Source organism: Simochromis diagramma, unplaced genomic scaffold, assembly GCF_900408965.1.
Source record: "Simochromis diagramma unplaced genomic scaffold, fSimDia1.1 OVJJ01000603.1, whole genome shotgun sequence".
In the NCBI taxonomy this organism is placed as follows: domain Eukaryota; kingdom Metazoa; phylum Chordata; class Actinopteri; order Cichliformes; family Cichlidae; genus Simochromis; species Simochromis diagramma.
Genome location: NW_024387414.1, coordinates 23,259,978 through 23,278,301, shown reverse-complemented (window position 1 = coordinate 23,278,301; position 18,324 = coordinate 23,259,978). Strand labels below are relative to the sequence as shown.

General features: G+C 42.5%; 2 protein-coding genes across 9 annotated transcripts; one reads left to right on the top strand and one right to left on the bottom strand.

Annotated features, from left to right (window-relative positions):
- Positions 1-129: 129 nt before the first annotated feature.
- dcun1d2b (DCN1, defective in cullin neddylation 1, domain containing 2b) lies at positions 130-7,256 on the bottom strand. 5 transcript variants are annotated; one of them, XM_040012119.1, is made up of 7 exons: positions 7,148-7,256; positions 4,142-4,365; positions 3,894-4,062; positions 3,606-3,736; positions 3,438-3,520; positions 3,028-3,124; positions 130-2,601 (listed from the first exon to the last, which is right to left on the bottom strand). In XM_040012119.1, exons 2-7 carry the CDS (start codon positions 4,314-4,316, stop codon positions 2,522-2,524), a joined length of 735 nt encoding a protein of 244 aa, XP_039868053.1. In that variant the 5' UTR covers positions 4,317-4,365; positions 7,148-7,256; the 3' UTR covers positions 130-2,521. The 5 variants fall into 5 exon arrangements, with proteins under 5 accessions (XP_039868053.1, XP_039868054.1, XP_039868052.1 ...); XM_040012120.1 differs by having other exon boundaries at positions 4,142-4,358; positions 7,140-7,252; XM_040012118.1 differs by lacking the exon at positions 7,148-7,256 and adding an exon at positions 6,312-6,418 and having other exon boundaries at positions 4,142-4,358.
- tmco3 (transmembrane and coiled-coil domains 3) lies at positions 6,060-17,341 on the top strand. 4 transcript variants are annotated; one of them, XM_040012112.1, is made up of 15 exons: positions 6,060-6,082; positions 8,229-8,381; positions 9,251-9,567; positions 10,291-10,458; positions 10,806-10,985; positions 11,076-11,276; positions 11,380-11,508; positions 11,623-11,715; positions 12,834-13,020; positions 14,133-14,250; positions 14,338-14,533; positions 14,664-14,814; positions 14,925-15,004; positions 15,096-15,245; positions 15,860-17,341. In XM_040012112.1, exons 3-15 carry the CDS (start codon positions 9,310-9,312, stop codon positions 15,971-15,973), a joined length of 2,025 nt encoding a protein of 674 aa, XP_039868046.1. In that variant the 5' UTR covers positions 6,060-6,082; positions 8,229-8,381; positions 9,251-9,309; the 3' UTR covers positions 15,974-17,341. The 4 variants fall into 4 exon arrangements, with proteins under 4 accessions (XP_039868046.1, XP_039868042.1, XP_039868043.1 ...); XM_040012108.1 differs by lacking the exon at positions 6,060-6,082 and adding an exon at positions 7,281-7,398; XM_040012109.1 differs by lacking the exon at positions 6,060-6,082 and adding an exon at positions 7,283-7,398 and having other exon boundaries at positions 8,232-8,381.
- The last annotated feature ends 983 nt before the right edge of the window (positions 17,342-18,324 follow it).

The window sequence follows — 18,324 nt, the reverse complement described above, 5'->3', positions numbered from 1 at the left end:
TGTTTGAAAACTCTGAGGGGTAAATATACAAAGGTCACTGGATCAAGGCGACTGTAGTTAATTAAAACTAAACTAAAATCAAAAACTACAAATAGTTGTGAAAAAAAAACCCCACCTTTTACAAGATTGTTAAAAACAACATGCTTTATTGACAACATTTATCAAGAAAACAATGTTCGGTATGCTTTTGCAGCAGAAACATTACTCTGTAAATACCTGTTTTCTTGCCAGCAAAAATAACACTGTCTTAAAGACCATGACCACCTGCGACTAGAAACAGCCGATCGCACATTCGACAACTAAAAATGCACCGAATGTAACAGAACACTAAATACTGGAAGTTGTTTTGTCACTTCTGAACCACAGGTGTTAGATAACAGCCACCCTGGCTGACGGTGGCGATGCTGACAGGACGGAAACTTTGTTATTAAAACAACATGTCTAACTTAATTACAACGGCAAACACTGTGACGCAATAATCAGTCTGGAAGTGAACCCACAATCCAGTCACGATTTACCTTGAACTTAAAAAAAAGAAAGAAAATGATACATTCACACACATACCACCACAGTTTATGAGTGACTGCGTTTACATAAATATGAGCATTTCCAACCAGGTTGTCAAATTATTTCCCCTTGTAGGTAGCTGCAGATGCAAGAGAATAACTATCTTTATTTCAGCACATGGTTTAACTGAAGTGACAACACATGACAGAACCAGAACTGACAAATACAGGAAGCCGCACAGCTCACCCTGACTGAGGAGAGGGTGACGGGGACCTGAGCTCTGGTACCTTCTGCCATACTCTGGGATGTAGAGTGTTTTAGGTACACTTAAAGAGAAACAGTTAATCCTATTATTAATGATGATAATAATAATAATAATAATAATAATAATAAGCATTGCTGCACTGATCTCTTAAGTGTTAAAAGGCTCAAGTCTTCATTAAACTACAGAAAAGTGAGAAATGCTATAGCGCACTGCCACCACTAGATGGCAGCCTGAGCAGTGTTCATGTTGTCCTATGTAATAAATTCAACCAAATCTATAAAAAGCAATCTTCAGCCGTGTAAACAATCAGTTAAAATACTCCTTGCTGCGATGCACATGTTCATTATAAAAACGTTAGCACGTGAGAGAAACCTACTGCCACGAAACGCGAATAACTCCGATGCTCCACACAGTGCCGTCTGATTAAATAAAAATGTATAATCCTACAACAGAAAAAGTGTACTTCAGTGCAGTTTGTAGAGGTGACAAGTCATCCTCACCGGGATGACAGGAAAGAGTCAGGGCGCCCCTCAGCTTCTCTCTGTGTTCGTACTTTTAATCGCTGCTAAAGTCAAGACATAAAACCAACAAGTGTAATGCTGCAGCATCGCAAATGCTGCTTTTGCACCAATCACAACAAAAAAAGTGCCACGACCTGTTTTTGCTCTTCTAAAGCTCCTTTAGAAGAGCTTCAGGCCTGAGCAAGCCACAGAAGTCACAACAAAAATCTACCGGCCGCGTCAGTCTGAATACGAGCATATTAACTGACTGCTGCACTTCTCTCTGCCATCACCTGTGAGCTCCTCAGCTCACTTGAGAATGCCCCAAACAGCAGTAACATGTTTATCTCATCAACTTCATTTCCTTTTACGATGCTTTTTTTTTTTGGTAATTCCTAATTCAGAACACAGACGTCCCTCTCTGAGCCTCTGCAGGAGGTAGAGCTATCAGGAGCAGCACAGAAAGCCTGCAGTTAGTGACAGAGACAGACGTTCAGTGAGGTTTGTGTGATGAAATGAAAGTGACACCACTGTAACAGATCGATAAAGCCTTTGTGATTCTGCTGGTGCTCAACAAACGTGCTTCTCTACCTAGATCTCTGAACACAAGATGTGGAGTTTAAGGTGAATTATTCCAGCTTTTTACATATCAACAAAAACAAAGATATGTGGGATGGTATTGTAAATAAGGCAATATGCACAGACACACACACACACACACTCAAGCTCACTTCCTCTGTCTGCTCTCACTGCAACACATTCGCAACATCAGTAAAAAAAATACCCTTAATAGCACCACCCCCACTCACACACACACACACATCATGGCACCACTCCACACTAGCTCACAAAACATGCAGTTTAACTTCCAACCGACTCTCTGGCTGTCACTGTACCGAGGCTGCTGGTTAGTGAGTCCACAGGTGTGGTTTTACACCTGTCGGTGAGAAGTTTGAGCATATACATCCTCTTCACATTGCTGTTTGTGTCAGCAAACAACAACTAAAAAAGGAAAAAAAAGTTCTCTTTCTGGCAGATTCCCGTCCTGCTTTCCATTTTAAAAGTTCGGGTCTCTCCCTTTCAGAGGCATCGTATGCAGTTGGAAGAACAATCCTAATGGAAAAAGCTGCAGTCAGGCTTAATTAGAAGTAGTCTCATTTTTGGCTCGTTTGTATCAAAAACCTCATTCAGGAAAAGAAAACAGGAAGAAATGCGAAACTCTATCCGCTGCATGAAGCCGGGACAAACATTATGTCACGTTGCGTTTGGTCCCCATCACAATCGGCCGAGCAAATTCCACAAAGTCGTCGATCAGGACGGGCCAGGCCCCTGAGGAGAGCGAGCAGAAGGGGAATATGTTAGAGGGAATATAAATAAACAAGATTTAAGTAGTGAAATCACGATTCAAGACATCAGAGATAAGAAAGTTAGATAAAAGTGTGGCCTTAAAGGAAGTGACTCTGCTGTAGATAGTTTTTAACGGCCTGCCACTTTATACCTGTCAAACTGTCTTATTGTTGGCCTTTATCATAGATTTAGCTTAAGAAATGTGAACTACTAGAAAATCTGGCTCATTTAAAGCAAAAGAAAGCAATTATTGGTGGCTCAAAGCATTTGCACAGTACTTCAAGTCACTTGTGCGCTGGCGCAGGGGCAGACAAAGAGACAACACCCTGAATTATTCGTATTTAATGTGACAACTGATGAGCTTTCAATGTGTTCACCGATCATCTTCATCCAGACTCGTTAGCTCACCTTCCTCATCATAGTTTGACATGTCGTCTGCAATCATATTGCCAAAGTCCAGGAGGAGGTTCCATGTGTCCCTGGGAATCGATCGTTTGTGATGCTCCTGAATGCAGCACAGCAACAGGAAACATTTGGAGTTTCATTGTGATCATAAAAACCCCCCAAAAAAACAAACTTTTTTTTTTTTTTTTAAATTACAACGGCAACAAACAAACAGCCTCAATTAAAGGTGACATAACTCTGAACTGTCAAAAATCAATGTGGGGGATTGGATTATTTCTTTTATATAGGTCAACAAGATGGACAAAGCATGCTTGAAATGCCAGGGAAATCGATTCATGCATGTCAGATACCCAAATGTCCCACTGATCCAAAAATGAAAAGAACGGGGAGACAACAGAACATCCCACACTCACCAGCAGGAAGCGGTTCCACAGATCCAGGAACTTGAACCGACCTGTGAGAACTAGATTCCAGTAAGCCACGGCCATCTCCAGGTCTAGAAAGCAGAAAATCTGTTTAAGGGTGGATGCTTCATGTTTTTGATTAAAAACAGTGTTTTCCCTACACACTGTCATTCTTACCTAACCCCTTCTGGCCTGGGTTCTTGGCAAAACTGAAGGTAAACTGGTAGAAGTCTTTGAACTTTCCTGAGTCTTTCAGCTCCTGCTCTAGTCTGGGAAGAATGGCCTTAAGCTTTTCAGGGCTGTCGCACCTGTAGGACATGATGATGATGTAAAGTCTGAAATATGAAACCTTAAATACTCGTATGACTCGTCTTACAGAGACAAACGGCACAGTACATACACTCATATGTCAGAAATGCAGTACAGTTAATCACAAAATAGATTTCAAAGCCAGTTACTGCTCACCCTAGCTCAGCCATGCCATCCAGGAACTCCTTCCTGCTGAACTCGCACTGCGTGGCTGCTCTGAACTTCCACGCCACCACCAGTATGCTCATGCTCGCCGGATCTAGAATCAGGTCATCGCAGAATTGCTGGATCCCGTCGATGCCTATCTTGTTCTCATCCTGGGGATCTACAACAAAAGCCGAAAATAATGAGCAAAAGCGCGACGGGATGAGCGGATCGCTCCGATTTCAATCCCTGACACTTGCCTTTGTATCTGTTGTAGAGCTGCTCCAGCTTCTTGCGGTCCACTGAGGTTTTCATGGATTCTTTGTAGTAGAGGTCTGGGTTTTGGAAGTAGTTGTCTGTGGCGACTTCTAGTTTCCAGTCATTCTGTGCCAGGCAGTACACAGCTGTCCTTTCGCCTGCCTGCGTGAAGGACATAAACTGCCGAACTTTGTCCTTCTGTGATGACTTCAGCTTGTGCTGGAAAGTAAGGAGGGATGCAGGTGAATGCAGGGGCCAAAATATAAATGAAATAGGAAAGAGTATCAAATGTGATAAGGTAAGATAGACACAGGTAGGGATGGGTATCGAAACCCGGTTCTTGTTGAGAACTGGTTCCCACTGTTTCAATTCCTTGGAATTGTTTGCAATTTTTGCAAACGATTCCCTTATCGATTCCAGTCGCCCCGAATGACGTCACCACGTTGCGGAGCGTCATTTACCTGGGGGGAAACACGGTGCCTAAGCGGCTCAAACGCTCAAAAGTTTGGTTATACTTTACGAGAACGGATGACAACAGGGCAACTTGCAATACTTGCAAAGTAGATATTTCATTTAAGGGAGGAAACACTGCGAATATGCAAAAGCATTTGCTCACAAAACACACGATGACCTTAAATGAATGTCGTGTTTTTAATTCCGCTCCAGACTCGTGAATCTCATCCCAGCAGCAGCGGTAACGTTTGCACGTCCTCTCCCGTTAATGCGGCAGGTAAACTAACAGTGCATATTATGTTAGCGCGATCTGCCTTATTACAAAACCTGCCATTACTGTGCATTTAGGTGACCATGATGAGACAGAGTCTGGCTCAGATGCTGGCAGTTCTCGCTGCAGTCTACCGATAGCGTCTCCTTTCAGGCCAGGATAGACGAATGTCACCGAGCAGTGACTAAGTTTGTGGTAAAAGGCTTGAACCTATTTGCCACAGCAGATGCCCCCGATTTCACTTTGGTAAGTGAATGTGTTTAATTGTAGGCAGGGACATTACTGGATATTCTTGTGTAATTGCTACAGAATAATTTATGTTATACTTTGTTATTGCTACGGGAGAATATTTATTTTATTATTTTACATTTACAATTTTTTTTCCTGGGGACCCTGTGACACCCCATTGAAGAGCCGTAGGCTGGACCTCTTAAGATCTCACTGTTGGGTTTGTAAGGCCATGTTACTCCTAAATTTCTATCTTGTTCAAAGAGAAGATATAAAACAAAGTTCTAAGCTAATCGACCTTAGTGTTCTCCTTTTTTAAAAATAAGAATCGATAAGAGAATCGAATCGTTAAACAGAATCGAAAATGGAATCGGAATTGTGAAAATCTTATCAATACCCATCCCTAGACACAGGCCCTTCTTTCAAGTAATTAAAATATTTCAAGCTGCATATAAATTCAAATAATGCTCATCAAACCAACATTACAAATTCTGGACCCCTCTAAGTCCTGGGGTAATGGAGGACAGGTCCCCCACTTCGCCAGCTTTGGTAATCCTGCCATGCATCATCAGACTGCACACCAACATTCAAACATACAGGGTAAGTGCTATTAGAGTACGCTAGAGTGCAAAGACTTCCCTTCAAGTGGAGGCTTTCACTAGAAACTCCACAGAAAACTTGCTGTGCTGTCTCTCACTACTTTAAGCTTTGCATGTAATTAAAAAGTAAAAGGCTGGAAACCAGGTGTGCCACAGCGCTGATGTTAGCACTTGCAAATGCACGGCCACGAGGTTCGGTTAGTCCACGAATATGCTGTTTGATCATGTGGCCCGTCTTTGCAGACCTGACCCACACGATGATCAAACAGCAAACGCACTATGGCAGGCCACAGCTCGTCGACCTGGTCCTTCTAGGCACGGGGGGAGGGATCCTTCACGGGGTATCCTCACCTGGGTCAGCATCGCAGACGAGCTACCCCATAAAGGCAAAGGTACGTCGCAAGTGCATGCATCCCGTCTCAAAAACATCAACAACTGACCTCCCGTTTCCCCTCACATTCCTGACACACATCTCCTCTGACGATGCGACACTTGGCCGCGGACACCCCGACCCCGCACACTGCGGTGACCCCTGAGCGTCAGAGACAGCTGTTACTGTCTGAGGAGCTCATAAACGATGATAAACAACTCTAACGGTTTCTCATTTTTAATCTCACCTACCATTTTTATCACCCGCTGTTTTGGCCAACTTGAGATCCAATTTCCCCGAGGCGCGCATGCGCAAAAGAACTGGGCTACTGTACGGCAATTGGAGTCATGGGTAATGTAGTTCAGCACCGCTGAAATTCAAGATACAACCCCCGCTTCGGTAAAATACTTGTTTTATTCTTAAATATTGTGCAACGTCTCTGACACCGCCTAAAAAGTCTCATTATTACTCCGCGTCTATTACTGCGATACTACACCGTGAATATAACCCTTGTTGAGGGGGACGGGTCATAGAACTAGGCGTGGAGCTAATTTAACGGTGTTTTTTCTCGCTTCACCGAAATAATACGACTTTACACAACAGTGAAAATGTGTCATAACCGAAAAATAAAATAAAAAACGGAGAAGCGCTGCCATAACGTAAAAGCACTTGACGCAAGAGTCGAGTCGAAAACGCAAAACACCTGAGAACTACAACTCCCATATCAAATCTGATAAAGATGTTTCGGAAGTAATCTGAAGATGGAGCTTTAATTTTTATCGACAGGAATATGTTCTGAAAGCAGAGGAGGGGTTGTTTAGTTTTAGTTGCGCCTGGTGTAAATGGGGAGGGGATCCGCTGTCGACACACACACGACTGTCATTTCTTTGCTAATGTTAGCAAAGTTGAGATAGCGTTAACGGCTGTGTCACAAGTGTGTGTGTGGACTCAGCTGGCTGGAGCTGGTCTGACAGCTCCGGGCAATTTGGAAGCTAACTTAGCTTTACCTAACAGCTTATTCAACTTTAGCCACACTAGAACTAACTCAGCTGTTTTAGGGACTGGGCGTTTGTACCTACCTGGAAAAAAAAAGTATTGTTACCCCTTCCTGTCTGCCTGCACCTACACTGCTACCGACGGCCCGGAGGTCGGAGTAAACATGAAGTTGGTGGCCAAGTAAAAACCGGTGAACGCCTGCACCGACGCTGTCTCCAGCTATGTGGCAGGAGAGGAGGGGTGGTGGTGGTAGTGCGGCACAACAGCACGATTGTTTCTTTCTTCTTCTGCTGCTCCTTCGGTCGTGGAGTTGAGAGCCAGGACAGTACACACATTTCGCAGGTAGTGATTCCTTTACTCATCTGTTTCTGCTGATATACCCACTCATAGAAGTCGAGTAATCTGTGTTTGGGACAGTGAAGAAAATGGGTGATTTCACTGGCTGTCCGTGCTGTTTCCTCGGTATGTCATTCATACCTGGCGGTGTGTGTTATTAAGATAGCTAAATGTCCTCCCCGTTTTATTTTACATTGACACGTCTGTGCTCCATTTTTTGTGTGTTTTTTTTTTTTAATTCGATTATGCACATCCTGACAAGGTAAAACTTCAAGTTTTAGGTACGAGTCCAAAGTTTAGTGCAGATCACCTGTGGGAAGGAACATTTTCATTTTACTTGAGTATTTCTTTTTACATCACTACAACAACAAAGACTTTGTCATCCAAAGCAATGTATTATATTTTAAAAAAATCTACTCTATCGAAACCAAATAAAACATTAACCTTTAATGTTACTGTGTCAGTAATAATAATAGAACGGAGGCTGTTTATAATGGCATTGGTGTTTTATTTTTAACATACATAACCTGTTATATAGTCATTTAACATTGTTAGTTTTTCATGGTGTATACGTGGTCTTTTTTCATAGATCAGGCTTTGTAAAGTGAAAGGAAATGTAGGGGAAATGTTTAAACTGCACTTCTTGTTTTGTTTACATTAAATTCTCTGAGGCTGACATGGCTTTTTTCAAGTTTGTAATGCCTCAACCCTTGTGTTGTCCTCGGGATTCCCATATACTTGTTTGCCATTCACCTAGGGGTCATTTTTGACCCAAGGACAACACAAGGGTTAAATCTGAGAACCTGTGTGTGCGTATGTGTGCTTGTCCATTTCAGCAGCTCAAGACGGAACAGTGGTATTACTGATTTCTAGCTGCAGTGGCAGAGCGTCTGCAGCCTAGCCCAAAGGAAGAAGGACATAGGAGGAGTTTGGAAAGTAAACATCTCTCAGCTTGACTCATGCTCACAACAGTGCAGACTGCCTTGGCTGTGAGTTGAATGTATTCAGTGTTGGTGTGGATAAAGATTAAATGTAAAGCAACCTGGATGTTTTGTTTTTTTGGTTGTTTCTTTTTTAAATACAATCCTTTTCCTCACTATATACACTGCAGCGTATTTGATGAAGGCAGCAGAGGAAGCAGCTCTGGAATTTTTTACAGGTTAAGCATTCAGTCACATTAAGGTGAAGCTTAATAATAAGAACTGCTAGCAAGACGGAACTCATGTTCAGCTGCCACCACACCCTGCTTAAAGACTGAACAGGCTGTTGGTATAACAATAGTAAATATACAGGTTGCATAAGTACACACTGTATCTCACATAATACCACTCACTTTGCCTTCAGAGCTGCCTTAATTCTTCATGGCTTATATTTAAAAAAAAAAGTGCTGGAAACATGGGAGGGGGATTTTGGTCCAAATTGACATGACAGCATCACACATGGCTCCATGATCTGAGTCATATGTTCCACCACATCCCAAAGGTGCTCTACTGGATTGAGATCTGGTGACTGTGGAGGCCATCTGGGTGCAGTGAACTCATTGTCATGTTCAAGAAACCAGTTTGAGATTATTTGCGCTTTGTGAGATGGTGTGTTATCCTACAGGAAGGAGCCATTGGGAGATGGGTAGATGGTAGTTTGGTTTTAAGGGGATTACTTAAATCACATTTCTTTCCCATTTTGATGCTCAGCTTCAGTTCCAGAAGGTTGTCTCAACCATGTCAACAAATGCATTGAATTTTTGCCATATGACTGGCTGATATATAGATATATTTGCATTGACACTCAACCCATCTTAATCTGTCATACTATTTTGTTTTTTTTTTTACTTTTTAAAAAAACCCTTTTCCATATCCAGGCCTCACACCCGTCTTCAGTCCCCCTCACACCCTGGTGAAGACACGAGTAGGACTTTGGATGCAGGCTGTATGTTGGCTGCTGTGCCTCAGCCTGGCAGGGGCATCTGCCGTGGTCCACAAAGACCAGGTGGCCCAGCATGCCGTCAAGCTCTATCGAAGTAACAGGGCCGCACACGGGCAGAGCTGGGTGGCTGGTAACTGCAAGCGGCTGGTGGGCCTCCTACGTCAGAAAAATGTGGTTTTCAAGAAGCTGGAGGCTGCTGCCGATGCTGTTGGGAAAGACCGGAGCCTTTCAGAGACTGAGAAACACTTCCAGGTACCAGACTGAGAAAAAGCAATCTGATGGAGCCAAGAGCTCCTTTCAAATTGTTATCCACTGAAGAGTTAGAGACATTTAACTTTTGCATAACCTGTAATTCTTCTTTAGGTCTCTAAACTGTTTGCCTCTCTGACTGTTGCGCAGAATGACTGTGCATGCTTATAATTCATGTTTCCTATGATATGTGCATGTAGGGATAAGATGACTGGTTTGATTAAAACAACTAACAGGAGAAATAGCTAAGCACCACTTTTAGACTTTTATACCAGACCAAGCTGAAAACACATTTAAATTTAATGTGGTTTCTTCAAATCTTCAAAGTTTTTTTTTCTCTAGTTTACCTCTGAAACGATCTGAATGAAATGCCTTCTGGTTAACTCACTAAAATACAGCACCAGACTGAGAGGCAGTTTCTTCCCCAGAGCTGTGACATCCATCTAAATTCAACATGTGACTTTCTGCACATATTTATTCTGCATATATGGATAGTGTGCATTCAGTTGTTTTATTGTGTTTAAGTGCCTCTTCTGATGTGTTCCGAGAGTCACATAAAATGCACCTTCATCCTATTGGAACCTGCTTCATCACAATCTGTTTTGTCCTGTTTGTCATGTCCAGTATCCGATGAAGAATTGTAAACTGCACTGCACACGGTGGCTTCAGTGAAAGATGACCAGAGTTATTTTACCGATTGACAAGTTTCTGTTTGTCTGCATTAAGGTTCACACTCTGGAGGTTTTGCAGAAGGAGCTGAATGAGAGCGAGCACCTCGTGTTCCAGGCGTTGCACAGCCTGCAGAGAGCGCTACAGGGAGACTACAAGGATGTGGTCAACATGAAGGAGAGCAGCAGACAAAGGCTGGAGGCCCTCAGGGAGGCAGCCATAAAGGTGAAGTCAGCTGTGTTTCATTATTTGTATCTCAGTTTTTCAAAGGACAGGGAAATATCAGAAGCCCAACAATCAGATGACCCACTATGAGCAAGCTCTTTGGTGACAGTGGAAAGAAAAAACTGTCTTTTAACAGGAAGAGACCTGTAGCAGAATTGGATCCTTCCAAAAAAGACTATCCAAAATGTAAATTTATTATCAAATAAGTCCTGTGTGAATATAGGAGACATATAAAACTGTTGATATGACCATCCTACAGACTTCAAAATTTAAGACTGAATCTTTAATACACATTTCCTACATTCATCTCTCCTAACATATGCATGGCCCCTCTTATCTCACTTCAGGAAGAACAGGAGTACGTGGAGCTGGTGGCGGCTGAGAAGCATCAGCAGGAAGCTGTTAAAAGCGCTTTGGCCCAGAACAAGACTCTGTCCATCCTGGATGAGATCCTGGAGGATGTCAGGAAGGCAGCCGACCGACTTGAGGAGGAGATCGAAGAGCACGCCTTTGACAACAACAAGCAGGTCTGCAGACAGTCACTGTCACATATTGTGGTTAGTTAAAAACTGAAGATGATAGTGATTGTAGCTCCTTCCGTGCTGTGTGCTGTGTAGATGAAAGGAGTGAATGTAGAGGCCGTGCTGAGAGTGGAAGACGACGAAGAGAATGGAAGCAAGAGGAAGAACAAGTCCAGGCAAAAGGAAGTGGAGGATGACCTGGGACTGAGCATGCTCATTGACTCGCAGAACAACCAGTATGTTCTGACTAAACCGCGAGATTCAACAATGCCGAGAGCCGACCACCACTTTATCAAAGTCAGTCATTCCTCGCGTGTATAAGAAGCAGATACTCTGTATTAATTTGTTTTGAGTCGTTTTTAGTCAGTATTGACGGGTTTTTTTAAACATGTATGTGCAGGACTTGGTTTCAGTGGTGATGTTGTCTCTGCCCTGCGGCTGGATTTGCACTCTGGCGGGTCTTCCTCCCATGTTTGGATATATCATCTGCGGGGTCCTGCTTGGTCCTTCTGGGCTCAACAGCATCAAGGTGTGTGAGTGCGTGTGTGAGAGCGAGACTGTAATTAATTCTTTTTAAATTTAGTCTTTTTTTCTACTTTCTGTGCTTGTTGTTTATATCTGTGCTCGGCTTTGCTTGTGGCAGTCTATGGTTCAGGTGGAGACTCTCGGGGAGTTGGGTGTGTTTTTCACTCTCTTTGTGGTCGGACTGGAGTTCTCACCTGAGCGCCTCAGAAAGGTAAATGAAGATTTTGCTTTTGGAATAATGCAAAAGCAAAGACAAGTCTGGCACTGATGCCAATGACATGGTCAAACTGTTCTGTGTGTTGTATTGCGGTGGTGCAGCATGACACGAATTAACCAACATCAGTATCACAACCTGTGAAAGCAACTTTTAAAACAATACTTTTATGTCCTTCAATGTTTGGTTTAGAGCAGGGGTCTCCAACTCCAGTCCTCGAGGGCCGCTGTCCTGAAACCTTTCCATGCGTCCCTGCTGCAACACACCTGAATACGATTAGTAGGTCATTAGCAAGACTATAGAACCTGACTGCATGCTGAGGTGGCAACTCCTAACCCTACTCATGTCAATTTAAGTAAATGTAAGTGTTTGGAATAATGTACTTTTATTGCACCATGTTCATTCACTCATGAGCTGCTGGAACATGAATCAAATGGCTGAGTTGCCACCTCAGCATGCAGTCAGGTTCTATAGAGTCCTTCTAATGACCTACTAGTCGTATTCAGGTGTGTTGCAGCAGGGACGCATGGAAAAGTTTCAGGACAGCGGCCCTTGAGGACTGGAGTTGGAGACCCCTGGTTTAGAGCCTGACTGGTATATTATTAGAGCTGAAAAGAAGGCGACTGGACTTTACGTTTTTTGAAGACCGCACAAGGGTTTAAATACCTGGGACTCTCAACCTTTTGGTTTTAGAAGTGAAGAAGCCTCTTGGATGAGAAGAGAAATGATTTTAAAAGAAAACTTAAAGAAGTCTGGTCGCTTTGTTTCTAACCTCCTTAAACAGCAGTGACCTGGATGACCGAGAAACTACGCAGACATATATTGGATGTTAGCAGCTGATGTTTGCCAATGTAATGTGTAATTACTGTCCAGTTTGTGCTAATATAGAAGCTTTTTTTATGCTTGGGATAATTTAGAAAAAGTTTAAGTAGCAGCGGGCATGCTGAAGAATATTGGCTGATACATCTAGATTTAATTCCACATCAGTATTAGAATGTTTCTATAAAATCCACTATTGCTCACGGTCTAGTTGTTTTAATACCATTTGTTTTTATAGCCTCTGTTACTTTATGGACAGTCATCATCCAGTCATCAACCTGTCTATGTGTGCATAGGTATGGAAGATTTCAGTTCAGGGTTCCTGCTCTTTGAGTCTGCTGATGGTAGGAGCCGGTTTGCTGTGGGGACAAGTCCTGCATATTCGACCCACCCAGACTGTCTTCATCTCTACTTGTTTGTCCTTGTCCAGCACTCCACTGGTGTCCCGCTTCCTGGCAGGAGGAAGCAGAGGAGATAAGGAAGGTTTGTGTTTTATGTGTCAGGACATAATAAAGCAATCATCTGGTTATTACCAGGTCCTAAAATTAGGTAAATACAGTATCAGATGAACAATAACGCATGATACATTACACAGTGTCCTTGTGTATTTTGTAAGAATGAAGCCAAAATGCTTCATTCTTACAAATGAAGCAAAATGCAGAAGCTGTATGAGGTGATCCACCTCATACAGCTTCTAGGTTTTAGAACCACCTTTAGCAGGAGAAACGCTCAAGACCAACAAACTGACAAAAATTCTGCTTTCATAGAGGTGATCACACTTGCTGATGATCAGTTAAATGTATCTGACTAGCAGTACCTGAATGCTACTTACCTCCTAATTCCTATGAAAGCAGGAAAGTGTGCTTAGTTTTTCCACACACTGCTTCTGCATTTTCCTGTAGTTTTGTTCAATAAATAATGATATGGTATAATATTTTGTATTGTTGTTTACCTGAGGCTGATGTTGCTTGCGGTTGTACTAACCTAGTTTATGACCTGCTAAGGGGTTATGTTCTATAATAAAACCTTAGAAGTATGCACTTTCACACAAGTGTTTTGAAAGTCTTCTCATTTGATTGTTTAAAGCGTTTGAGGGAAACAGATCGTGTGTGTCTGTTACATGAAGAGAACAGGTTGCATTTAATTGCTATGAGATGTGACTAGCTGGTTTTTCCTCTTCACTACTTCTTTTTCAAAGATAAAAAAAACAGAGAAAATCTATATTTATCCCTCTGGCCCCATTCCAGAAAGTTAAGCATACCTCAGATCCAGTTACAGCAGCATTCAGCAGATCCTCCCTTACCTCTGATAGTATATAGCTGAGTAGGATTTTGTGACCTGCATGCCTGTGTTGACTTCTGCTAGCACAGCAGTGGTAAATGATTTTTGCTCACAGTGAAGAAAAATCACATTTATTTTACATTTAAGAGCAGCTTGCCTATCCACAGGCCTTTTCCCATGCCATTACTCTAGGTAATTTACACATTTTAATGTAGGCAAATTTAATATCACACTACATCCGCTTATACAATACTGATTACTAGGAGTGTTTTCCTTAGCCAGTGATCATTAACGTGTTTGTGTGTGTGTGGCAGCTGAGCTGGACTACAGCAGCGTTCTCCTTGGGATGTTGGTGATGCAAGATGTTCAGCTCGGCCTCTTCATCGCTGTCATGCCGACTCTGATCCAGGCACAAAGTGGAGAGTTGGACGGGTGTGTTGGTCCTTCTGTTGTTATTGCATGTGTGCTCTGTGTAAACACGCACACAGCATTGTAAACTCTTCCCTCTGTGCACCGCAGCTTTCTGTATGGCAGCCTCCACGTGCTCTATCTCCTGGCCCAGGTCCTGGTGTCGCTGGCTGCTGTGCTGCTGCTCTGCTTGCTCTTCAGATCATTCCTGATTGGCCCCTTTTACAAGAAACTTCACACTGAGAGCAAAGGCAACAGGGAGATCCTGGTGCTGGGGATGGCAGCTTTTGTCTTTTTCATGCTGACAGTATGCTGTCTGTTTTTAACCTTTTCTTTTAGATAAAGATCTCACTTTATTCACTTATTATGTATTTCATGTTCTTGTCTAACCCGTTGTGTGTCTGTGCTGGTTCTTTTCTTACTGACTCATGCTGCAGGTAACTGAGGTGCTGGATGTTTCCATGGAGCTCGGTTGTTTCCTGGCTGGAGCTTTGCTGTCCTCACAGGGTCACATGGTCACAACAGAGGTCATGGGATGCATCGAGCCGATCAGAGACTTCCTTGCCATCATCTTCTTTGCTTCTATCGGTTAGCCTGAACGCGATCATGTGACTGATCTGACCTTGGTGTTGTGTTAGTTTTGTATTGTTTACCGTGACTTTACTGAATGGTAAGTGTGTGTCTGTGTGATGCTGCAGGTTTCCACGTGTTCCCAACATTTGTGCTGTATGAACTCACCATCCTGCTGGCGCTAACTCTCACACTCGTCATTATGAAGGTACAGACTACTCCTGTGTTTTGTCTTTGTTTTTTGCTTTTCTTTGTCTAGCTCCAGTTTCTGTTTCATTTGACTCCTTATTTCCTTCCAGTTTATGATGGCTGTACTCGTGCTGTCAGCAATCTTGCCTCCAGGGTCTCGGCACATACAGTGGATTGTCTCTGCTGGCCTCGCTCAGGTCAGCGAGTTCTCCTTCGTCCTGGGCAGTCGTGCGCGTCGAGCTGGCATCATCTCCAGAGAGGTCAGTGATTACCTCTTATGTTAGTGTTGGCATCTGTTTTACTATTCAGACAGAGGAGAATATAGTAGGTGCTCAATTTGACTTTTGTTTGCTTCGTCTTCTGCCTTAAATAATCATTTATTAATGATTGTTTAAAGCAGAATTAAACGAGACCTATAATACCCTGTTCCAGGTCAATACTTTTATCTTATTCTGAGCTGTAGCTGACTTGCCCCTCCCTTTCAGCCAGTTTTCTTCTGATTGGCTGCCCCTCACAAAAACAGGTTTGAACAGTAGCTGGGCAGATCTTCATGTGTAGTGTCAATCATCCATTGTCTATTTACAAAGAAGAATCAACTGCATTGGTTAGTTTTTAGCCAAAAGACCTATTATCTCTGATCTAAGCTAATCCTATAATGACACAGTCATCTTTGCATCGTAAAGAATCGTGACTAGGACGACCGTCTATGTCGCTGATATCTTGGCATTTAAGAACATCCATCTCTCTCCCTGGGGTATCATTGTGGAATAAATCAAAAGAGTGTTAAATTAGCTTTATTCAAAGTCTGTGTTAATGACATTTCGCCATCTGATTATTGGATCTTTATTTGGTTTGCCTCTCTGGCTCTGTGCAGGTGTACCTGCTGGTCCTCAGCGTCACCACTCTCAGTCTGCTGCTGGCTCCGCTGCTCTGGAAGGTTACCACACACAGATGGGTTCCCCGCACTGAACGCAGACCAGTCACATGACCACACTGACTTCAGCGCCAAAGGGTTCTCGTTTGAGTTTTGCAGAGATAACAGTGGCATAACAGGAAGTTTTATTTATGCAGGACCAAATCTCCCTCTTTTTCTTCTTCTTCTTCTTCTTCTTCTTGTACTGACTCAATCTGCTGCTTTAGAGGAGAGTGACTTGAGGTCCTTAATCAAAGCCTGCTTCTGACTGTTAAAAAAGCCTTCATTACAGTTTCTCCATCCTACGTATGGTCCAAATTGGTGTAACATGTAGTGTATGTGCTAGATAAACTATACTGTATTTTAATATCACATGCTGAAATAGTTTTACATGTAATCTACAGAACCGCAACATCACTGAACCGCTTTGATTTTCTGGAAACATCTGTAAGGCTCGGTGGTGTCTGCTACTTACAAAAAACCTTTGATAGAAAGCACATGTTTTGAGGAGAAGCACAACAGATAAGAGATCCTTTACGCTGTGACGCTTTTGATGTCAGAAATACCTTTCTTCTTATTTTCAGACACTTGTTTCATCAGTCATTCCGTCACTTATGCAATTTGAACCTTAGATTTGCCTCCTCCATGTAGAAATCACATGACAGTTCAACACATCTCCATATATTGTTTTGTGATCTTATGAATAGGTGAAATATTTGGGAAGTATTTTTTTTTGTATTATGTAAAACGACCTCCGTCGTTCTTCTAGATGACTATATTACTGTTCACTTTGTCTTCTTCGGCTCTTGGTTATCGTAGATGACAGATTGTGCTTCTGACTGACGTAAAAAACCTTCTGTGTGCTGTATTTAATCAGAAGTGGGTTATTCTGATCATCGTGCTACTGTGAATTTTGCTATAATAGCACTCTCTGAAGACTGTAGTTTGTTACTCTTTTTTTTTTCTCGGCAAATGTCAGAACACCGTGGTAGGTCACACTACTAACAAACTCAGAAGGTAGATAATGAAATACATGCTTTTAGGAGCAGAAATGCATCAGACACTAATGACAACTCTTCGCTCACGTTACGTTTGAATACAAAATGCACTAGTTAACCCTGAATGTCAAACTTATGTGCCTGCTCAACACTTCTCTGCACTAAAAACAAGACTTTGAGGAGTGTATTCCTGCTCATCTTGTGCTGTAAGTGTCTTATATTCCATAAAGTGCAATGTAAATGTGTGTCCAACAGCCAGCTTACTGAATATTTTAATATGATTCTCAGATACTGTTTCTTTCTTTTCTGTTTACATACATGTGTGTTGGTGGTCATGGCAGACACTACAAGTCATAAAGAAGTGCTGTTTTCATTCATGATTGTGTATTTCTAAACTGCTAATTTCATTTTATTTATTAAAAAGAAGATGACGACAAAGAATTTATTTGGTCTCGTGTTTGCTTTCTTCCTTTGAGCCAGTAATTGCACTGGGAAACTTGGCAATTAATTAACTGTAGTTGTGTTGTAGAGACGCAAAAAGTTGCTTAAGAGGTTCATTTCTGAAAAAATCTACAATAATCAGGAACTTTATTAGCTACGCCTGTTCAGTTGCAAATCTCTAATCAGCCAATCACAGACCACCTGCTGAAGTTCAAACCAAGCATCAAATCAGGATGCCGGGATTTTCCCACACAGCCGTCTCCAGTGTTTACAGAGAATGATCTGAAAAAACAAAACCAGATGGTGTAATGGTGTGGAGGACATACGACATACAAGTGTATTACAAACACTCGTATGTCTTCACACGCATATAAACTTGAGCGACATCCCCTTCTAGATTCGTCGGGTTTAATATGATGTTGGTCAACCATTTACATCTCTAACAGCTTCATCTCTCCTGGCAAGGCTTTCCACAGGATTTAGGAACGTGTGGGAATTTTTGTCCATTCATCCATTTGTGAGGTCAGACACTGATGTTGGATGAGAAGGCCTGGCTCAGGTGTGGGGTTGAGCTCAGGACTCTGTGCAGGCCAGTCAAGTTCTTCCACACCGAACCTGCTGTGATTTTACGTGGCCTACCTTGTTGTGGCTGTTGTTCCCTATTGCTTCCACTTTGTTATAATACCACTAACAGATGACTGTGGAATATTTAGTTCCACATGAATGTTTATAGAAGCGTTCATGTGTGTCTGTCCACGTGATTAAAACATTCACTCGTCACCAAACACAGTAATCCTTTCCACGGAAACGACAGCGGGCTTACGAGACCTCAGGAAACCTCAATAATAATAATGTGAGACACACCTACACGTGTCCGTCTGTGTCTCTGTATGTGTGCACACCAGCATGCTTGCACCGTGTAAGCTGATAACTTACAAAGTCTGCAGTCAGCACATCCCTGAGAAACCTCCTCGCTGTCATCATCCT